The sequence below is a fragment of the Mytilus californianus genome, unplaced genomic scaffold (assembly GCF_021869535.1).
Source record: "Mytilus californianus isolate M0D057914Y unplaced genomic scaffold, xbMytCali1.0.p SCAF_10, whole genome shotgun sequence".
NCBI classification, from domain to species: domain Eukaryota; kingdom Metazoa; phylum Mollusca; class Bivalvia; order Mytilida; family Mytilidae; genus Mytilus; species Mytilus californianus.
This window is the reverse complement of record NW_026262582.1, coordinates 20,608,884-20,618,589: the sequence shown is the minus strand read 5'-3', so window position 1 is coordinate 20,618,589 and position 9,706 is coordinate 20,608,884. Positions and strand designations below refer to the sequence as shown.

General features: G+C 31.4%; 1 protein-coding gene across 2 annotated transcripts in view; it reads right to left on the bottom strand.

The window, feature by feature from the left end:
• Nucleotides 1-932: 932 nt before the first annotated feature.
• LOC127717749 (cardioacceleratory peptide receptor-like) overlaps nucleotides 933-9,706 on the bottom strand; it is a 55,043-nt gene continuing 46,269 nt past the window's right edge. For both annotated transcript variants that reach the window (XM_052223541.1, XM_052223542.1), the window contains exons 5-7: nucleotides 7,336-7,471; nucleotides 5,965-6,051; nucleotides 933-2,805 (exon numbers count right to left, since the gene is read on the bottom strand). In XM_052223541.1, the coding sequence (XP_052079501.1) occupies nucleotides 2,561-2,805; nucleotides 5,965-6,051; nucleotides 7,336-7,471 (468 nt within the window). In that variant the 3' untranslated portion in view covers nucleotides 933-2,560. The remainder of the gene's footprint in view (nucleotides 2,806-5,964; nucleotides 6,052-7,335; nucleotides 7,472-9,706) is intronic.

Sequence of the window (9,706 nt, the reverse complement as noted above, 5' to 3'; positions counted from 1 at the left end):
TCGTTCAATTTTTGTTTGTTACCTTAATTTGTCTCTTTTAAATCGAGTTCCGAGAATCCTATAATCGTCTTCAAAAGATAACAATATCTTATTTAACTAGAATTAGTTAATTTACGTTCTGGACGTCATACATTGTAGTAAGGAACACGTTGATATTTGTAAACCAAAAATATACCCGCAATGTTATTGTCATGGATGTTGTTTTACAAACTGCATGAGCACAATTGTTTGACTATGTACTGTTTGAGGGTGCAAAAGATTACAGATGTCATTTGGAAAATTCTTGCTTAGATGATTTTTTTCATATTTAGGAATTTCTAAGAGTAGATTTAAATAACATTTCCTTCAATAAATTTAATCAAGCAATATAAATCACAACTATAAACAATAAGGATTCAAAACATATAACGGCATGCATAGTTGAGAAAATAACTTCACTGCATACTTGTTCAAACTTGAAAATGAGATAAACAAATACAGAATGAGCATATTAATCAGATTAATGTAGGGAAAAGAAACAAACGTGTTAGATGGAAAAAATTGAGAAATATTGACTGTAATATTAGGCTAAAACAAGATAAAAATATAGATTTGGTAATTGTTTTATGTCCTTTCTGTTTGGATGCATAGCTCTTCGCGTGATGTTGTACATCCTATGAATTTCTAACGGTATATTCAAACAATATTCCATTCAATAATTATAATTATACAATATTAGATCATAACTATAAACAATAAGGCTTTGAAATAATCAACGATACTTGTTTTGTCTTATTCTTGTCAAAATCCTTTTTTATTTTTTTGTTATAATGAATAAAAAGTCACTATTCATGTATGTGTATTTGAACAAGTCTATTATCAAATAACTTAATGTTTTTTCTATCACATTTGAAAATATATGCATAGCTCAAGTAAAGATTGATAACAAAGGGTTAAAAAAATCAATGATTTATTTAGTTATTTTCAACAAAACGTCCATTGGAAATTCATACTTTAAATTAATGCAGTTGTCATTACAGTCGATAAGTGAATATCTAAAATTAGGATAAAAATTTGAATTTACATGAAATTGGTGTGATCACAAAACTGTTATACCCAAGGTTTAACCTACTGTAAACGAAGACTTTACATTACCTTCAACCAAAGCTTAATCCCATCTTAAACTGACGCTTTAGCCTACCATAAACTTAAATGTTACCTAATACATGACAAAGGAACGTACAAAAAGACGCATACACAGAAAACATCATTCCACTATACTATCGTAGGCGGTGTATACACTTTGGTGTAGGTACTGATGGGAACCATTTTCATATAGCTTACCTTCTCATTATCATAAATTCTTCTTACAACTTTTTTCAAGTTATCCGTATCACGTTAAACGGACATTAATCCGCTGTTATAATCTATTTACACTTCCGGAGCACCTAAGATCGGTTTTCGGTGGGGTTCGTGTTGCGCATTATTTGAATTGCTATGTTACGTGTTGTGGACTTTCGTACATGTATTTCGTTTCATCGTTTTTTTTTTGTTTTGTTTTTTTTTGTTTATTTTTTTCTCTGGTTTGTCTTCTACTGAAAAGTTTAATAGCCCCTTTTGTATCAACAACCTCTCTGTATCCATATAGTTAAAAGGACATATAGAACGGAACGATTGTTGAATTCCATGTGACTTCTTTGATTACAGAGTTCGATGTAAGTTTCTGTTACCAGTTACAAAGTACTTTTGAGTGACACTGACTAACACGTTATATAACGGTTAATGTTAAACCGTAGGATCATGGATATGTACTAATGTGTAATATGGGTTGTTTACTCCATCAGGCAAAATTGATTTTAGACGGATATGGCTATTACTTTTATGTCTCGTTATCTCTGCATTAGCATGGTTAGGTATTTATCCATCCGGTTTTAAAATGTTTGGTTTTGAGCTTTCCTGATTTAGGTTTGTCAAGAAAAGCGTTTCGTTCGCGTTATATTGATAGTGTTTCCTGTAGATTAGGAAATAATGGTTGCGAGTGAAATTCAAAATGCTGGATCTGTTAAATACTTTCGATTTATTGCACATGAATCACGTGTATGAAACAAAAAAGAATGAAATGAAGCACGACATAGGTGGAAAATTGTTTTGTCAGTTTGTTTTAATAAATGATTTTTGATATTAATTCGCGTAAGTATTCAATAACAGGTATTTTTCAATATTCGTGTGGAAATAAACATAATCAACATTTTTTATCATTTACTGTAGCTGTATTTTGCAGTAGTTTTGAGTCCGAAATGCTCATCAACTTCTTTTTTTTTTGGGGGGGGGGGGTTACTTTTGTAATTTTTTTATTTTTTGGTTTTTTGTTTTTTATTTGAGCTAAACTGGTAAGTCTTTTGTTGACGAAACACGCGGCCGGCGTACAAACTGTTAAACGTGGCATCTATGGTGAGTTTTTTCACCTTATAATGTTTAAAAACTACACCGTATCGTTCAATTATACTTTGCAAAAAACTAATGAACTGCGCCATCAGATCATATACATATATACTGAAATTATGTTAATTGATGAATACATCTAGCTACATAATGCTAACGTTTCTGTTTCTGATTTAAAAGTAGTTCCACTAAATACTTTTTTGTTCGTCTTTTTCTTCTTAGAACGAAACATCTTCTGGTTGAAAATTAGAAACACTAAAGGATTACCAAGGCTGTTTACTGGGGCAAGAATGTACAGTACCATAAACCAAAGCCCATATTCTGCAATTCCATGGTGTGTTAAAATGGCTGCGATTGTAATTGGGGCCCAGCAAATAATGTACGCTGTAAAAATATTTTGGAAATGATACTATTGTTAATTGAAATTATATTTGAGAAAATTATTTTCATCAATATATATAAGTGTTGTCAAATTGAACAGTTTTTGACTAACCGGTTACTCGGATAATCTTTCGAACGATTAACCGGTTAATCGGTATTTAAGTTGAATTGTTCCTTATCTACAGTACTCTACAAATGCACGGTTCTATGACACGATTGATTGAAGTTTTTCCTTAGGCAATATAAGGCCTGGCTTTGAGCTTTCCTGGTGAAATTATGTTTTTAATGATCCATTACTACCATATCTAATATGGCGTTTGTAATAACTTAAGATTAAGAATATTCATCTTCATGATCTCAGCGAATTGACAAACTTAAGTCTGAAACCAGTGCTTGTTTCATTTTCTCTGTTGTTACAGAAAATTCTGTGGAGTATGTCAATTTGAGATAATTTAGCGTATTACTCGTACCAACCAGTATACATTAACTTCATTCGCATAATTTGCTTTTCATCGTTTTTGAGTCGGCACTTCGTTTAAAGTATGATACAAAGCCTTGGACGATGGAGGTGGCATACATACATGCAGGTCTTCGCAATATTTAATAAAAGTAAATGTAAAATTTAATCAGCTTATAAATGATCAAAGTTCTTGTACGCTTTTAATGTTTACTTTAGAACTTGCCCCAGGCTGATAGACAAGTGGTCTTTGTGCTAATTAATTTTGTAAAATTGGACTGTTCTCAAGGTTAACAATAGTAATCAATATACTGGACAGTTGATCTGTCGAATTAAGTAGCACGACGATCATTTTCAGATTCAACAAAATGTATTTATGATTTCAATACACATTTACATCAAACACTAATATATATACATATATATATTTCAGAATTATGACAATTAGTATAACTACCATTAACATTGCAGATGCTACTATGGAATAGATATAACACTCACATAATTACCTGTGTTTTGCACCGGTTTTTGTTCGCTTTTGAATTTCAATGCTTAGGTTTTATGGAAATGTTTTGTCGACTGACGATAAAAAGCGATATATTTGTCCATTGTTTAAGGTTGTGTATTAGTTGTTGTCTTTATGCGTATATTCCATAGATTTACATGTTTTGTATGTCTATTACTCTTATGATCTATTGTTAGGTTCGTGTTGCTGTTGTGCCCCTATTTGTGACATTTTTACCTATTGTGTTTGTTTTGATCATACATTGTTGTCAATATAATGGAATTTGATGCGACTGTCATACAAGTGAGAGGTTTAGCTAGCTTTAAAACCAGGTTTAATCCACCATTTTCTACATAAGAAAATGCCAGTACCAAGTCAGGAATATGACAGTTGTTATCCATTCGTTTGATGTGTTTGCAATTTTGATTTTGCCATTTGATTGGGGACTTTCCTTTTTGAATTTTCCTCGGAGTTCAGTATTTTTGTGATTTTACTTTTTGTATTCCATTTTTCGACTGATCAACGCCTTTTTCTTCGTGTAGTTAACATTGTGCTGCTCATGTTGTAGCAGAAAATCTATTATAATATTTCTTTTTATTAAAATTAAAGACATAGAAGGTACGAAATGGCTTCAATCTTTACCTCGAAGTTTAAAATCGTCTACTACTGTTTATTGTACTATCAATAGACATTTTTAAGCCGTTTATCAAAACTATAGTTATATTGATAATATTTTTTCTTGAACCTCATAACATTACATTTGATGAAACACTGACTTCTTTTGATTGTTAAAGACAAATTGTTCGTGTCCTATTTTAGTATACATCACATGTCCTTAAATTCTTATGAACATAAGTTTGTTTTGTTGTTTTTTATCTCAGAAAAAAAGGAGAGGAAATGGTTCTCAGAACACAACATCATAATAAAGTGTATTTCAATTAAAAAAAATTATATCTGTAATGAAGAAAACAAACAGTATGCTTCACGAAAAATTATACTCGACAATATTGTATGAAGAACTTTCTCTCAACCGTCTTAATTTTTACTTCTGTTTACTTGTGTAGCTTTAAAACAAGACCTGTGATACCTAAATATGGTTGAATCAGTTTACGGATCATTATATCGATCTTTCATCGAGATAAATAAATAATTCATCACGTCTAACTGCCCGCAGCATTTATCATACTTTATTCCTAGATTCTGTTGCTATTTTCAAAAATTCAGCAAATACAAAATTGCAGGTAATGTATTTGTCATTTCCAAATTCAGAAGACTTTTTTTGTGGCATCGATCTAGTGCAATTGTCCTTTGACTTGAATGTCCAACCGATCGAACACAACCTACAATGATTGTCACTTTCACGGTTAAATTCACCAAACACGACTAAACAACAATACATAGCAACAAACATTTATTGCAAAGTTTCAGAAATTCTACAGTAAACAAGAACTACGCGTGATTATAACTACAAATGACCTTCGCAAAATTGCCTAATGTGGGCTCATAAATAGAAACCAGACAGTGTCGGTTCATGTGTGCCGACAAATATCCGGAATTGATATGCTGATAAAATGTAGACGATTAAGCAATTATTTTGCTTATTACTAATTTTTTTCAAAAAGAAAATCAGGTCGATTGAAGTATTATACGACAGCTGTACGGTTGTACGTTCAAAATATACATTTATTGCACGCGCAAATAATGCTAGGTGAAAAACAGTGATTTTTTTGTGTTTTTTCCACAATTTTCAGATGCTTCGTGCTTTAAATATAGCACTTATTAAACATGATCTTATAATGTATGAAGTTCAAGAGTAAGCATATTAACCAATTTAGTTCAAAAATCGTGTTAAGAAAAGGGTTAATGATGAAATAAGTCTATCGAAAAAGCAGTTGAGTCTTCGATGACAGTTGAGTAACGTCAGTTAAGGTCATTTTTAACGTCATTGGCACCTCATTTGACATTTACGACAAATATGTTTTTGTGAAATTGAATAATCGATAGACTTTTTAAGACATTAATATTCCATGAGGTATTCAGGTAATTAAACGTGTTAGCTAAGCGTCTTTTTCAACATTCGCTGCTCCACTACCAGGCGAAATCAGTATTGTAATGGATTTTAAAAGATATATATTGCAAATTAATAATATATTTTAGTCATATGAGTTGCCACCTATTCAGAAAAAAAGATAATTCTTACCACATACAACAATGCATAGTAGTTTGATGGTTCTGATCTTTGCCTTTGAAATGCTTCTATTTCGTACATATGTATCACAACCATTATCTAAGAACAATGATCACAATGTTTTAAAAACACTTCTTTATTTTTCTCTTTTGCTCTTCCAAATTTATAAATGTAGCATGCTTCTTTTTTTTTAAATGAAATTGTGTGTATTTTGGATTGTTATATTCAGAAAAATGCTTCGGGCTCATGAAAGTTAAAATTGTTGTTTCATGAAAACTGATAACATAATACGAGTATTCGATACCAAGATTGAACACAGGGCACGTCGACGGATTTCGAATGCATAGCCTGATATGCAGTCTGAGAGCATTTGCATTTTGATGTGCATTGGTAAAAGATATAGTTGTTTAACGTTTGCAGTTTTTAACCACTGTTGCCTAGCTGTGTACGTCTTTTTCAAGTTGTCAGCAATCTCGTTTGTGCAATTCTTTGATTTTTTTCCTTTAAATAATACTATTTTTCGTTTTCTTCAAAATGGGATTCGAAAATAACTTTCATCAAGTACATTTGATCCTGAATGTTCGGAAAACTAGAACTATAAATCATCTCAGCCAAAATGGTCTGAACGGAAGATTCAAAGGTTAACCGTTGCCTGATGGAGTTACTACCTTGGATCAAGAGCAATTACTTGAAAAGAGGTCGTTTGAAGTCACTATTTTGGATCCAAAACTGCAACAACAAAAAACTTCCAAGTATTTTATTTTGTTTTTATTGATCAATTATAATCTGAAAACAAAAAGAGTACAAAGGTGGCTTATGATTTTTGGGCTAAAATGGCCATGTTATATACATTTAGAACAATGTAAATATGAGCCGATGTTTTTGCCCTAAAAGATAAATTATCAATAGTAACACTTTTGAATGAGCCAACGTGTAGAAAAATTACTTTTTTGGTAAAGGCTTTAAGGCGCGAAAATATCTCATGCACGAATAATGATCAGAAAGCAATCATATTGGTATCAAGGTCGAAACAATCGTCCGATGCACATGTTTGAACCCCGGTAAAAAGTATGAGCAGTGAGAACAACTTTTGAGACTAAAATATCAAATTTTACAGTAGTTTGGTATTTTTTAATGTTTTGATCGATAACATAGTTGTTCAGCTTCGTGGATTAATATTTAGAGCAAACCGTCAGTATTACATACATATAAGTAAAAGTAGCTTAACAATGTTCACATGAATCGAATTGGAAGGTGAAAACGAAAACTGATGATAGTGTTTATATAAGTAAAATATGATTCAATTGAGTGAAAACATAGACGTAAAACACTCTCGATCAAATCAAATTTAAAAACACTAGAATGTAGATTAAAGAAGATTACCTGATTCATTATTTTTACCCTGTAAGAATCCATTTCTTTCACGACCACGTATTGTTATAATTATAACAATGTAGCATACTGTTATGACTATGATCGGTATTATGATAATAGTGGATAGATCTGAGTATAGCAGTACCTACAACAAAAACGATCAAAGAATTATATTATCAATGAATAAATAAATTTGGTGTATTTACTGTCTTCTGATTGGTTAAAAGTATTACCTTTATTTTCAATGTTGTCAATTTTTATGGCGACACGCCCACTCTGACGTTGTGTATTCATACGCCAACATGTGTGTACCGGTTGTTATTGTTAATATAAATAATATAAAAAGCTCTTTGAGCATTATTTTTGATAGAAATTTATTTATAATGAATGGCTATTATTTATTTTGAATTTATTGAACCATAAAATTAATTTTTGACTCTTCACATTTTACATAATCCGCTTCGCGGATTATTCAATGTGAAGAGTCAAAAATTAATTTTATGGTTCAATAAATTCAAAATAAATAATAGCCATTCATTAAATATCAAATATTACATTCAATAATCAGAATGTGTCAGCAAACATGAAATAGAGAAAATACAGGAATCCTGTATATATAAATATACATGTATATATATTTGTCAACTAATTTCTAACGAGGGCACTGGATCGATAAGAAAAACAACACGCTACTGTACACAATATACAAATGATACATACGCCTAAAAGTGTACAAAACCACACCGATACTACAAAACGAAACATTATGTACAGGCATCAATAACTATTTCGGATGACAAATACCCTTCATCAGCATATTTTAAAAATTGAATCTTATTAATTTGTTCCGATACTACTAAAATCAATCTTGAAAGTATTACGTATACAAGTTAAAAACCGAATCACGCTTGTATTATTTCAAAATTTCAAAGTTGACGCAAGTTAAGTATTTACAACAGAGACTGCATAGATATACATTACACACGAATACTAATGTGCAATATAAGCTGATGCAATTCTAAAATTTCGATGGGACCGAAAGTTAAGTTATAACATCAGAGATAGCTGAGACATACATCTTCATTGTATAGCACTGTTCGATTTGAACTGGTATAATTTTAGAATTTCAAAGTTGCCGAAGGTTAAGTGATTACAACAGAGGCTGCGTATTTATACATCCCAAATGAATAGCACCGTTAGATTTGAACTGGTATCATTCTTAAATTGGAAAGCTGACAAAAGTAAAGTTATAACAACAGCGGCTGCGTGTTTATACAAATGAATAGCACTGTGCGATTGGAACTGATATAAATCTAGAATTTCAGAGTTGACGAACGTAAAAGAGTTACAACAGAGACTGCGTAGCTACACAACCAAAATGAATAGCACTGCAGGATTAGAACTACACATTTTCATTGCTTACATTTGGTGCCAACGTTTTTAATTTTCTTATCCAAAATCTTTCCAAAGTGAACATTTTTGTAACTCTTTTAGCCATTTTTGAAAAAACTTTATCTGCGAGGTGATACATGTTTACGTAACTACGAGTACTTTGATTACGGTGTTTTGTTTTATATTGTTTTAAGTTAGTTGTTTTTGCCTCGTACTGGTCTTTTCAGTTAAGCCAATTGCTACTGAATATTACAGTTTGTTGCACTGCAGGTCCATGTTAAGGGGTGAGCGCTCACAAACATGTTTGACACCGCCATATTCCTAATGTACCTGTTCAAAAGTCAGGAGATGTAGTTCAGTGGCTGTCGATAGTTCATGTAGGTCATATTTGTTTTTCGTAGATTGTTTTGTTATTAATTATGAATTAAGTCACATTTTTCTTGTCGGTGCTTTTTATAGCCGACTATAAGGAAATCATGGTATTGGATTTTCTCATTGTTGAAGGACGGACGGTAGCATATAATTGCTTACATCTCCTTATTTGAACTCTGGTGGAAAGTTGTCGCATTTTCAATCATATCACATCTTGTTATTTTTATATCATATGTATTGAAACTTGAGATATATTACTTTAACATTATTATACTTCACATTTAAAAACCAGATGTTTTTATTTTGATTGGTTATTACGAGGGATAAAATTTACTCTACCCCATGGCTCTTCTGGGGACATTTTTTTAAATGTCCCTCTCTCGTCCTGACCAATCAAATTCAATAATTCATTGGACGATGAATTGAGCTTGCATCAATTATTTTAAAAGACAATGCTCATTTTGTTTTTCTAAAGACTGTAATGTTGTTATATACATAACATCATAGTTAATGACTTTCAATTTACATTCTAAAAGACAATAACGACTGCGCATTCCGTTTCAGTATAATAAACTAAATAAGACGCATATAGGATGCTAGAGCAAATTGTTAACCC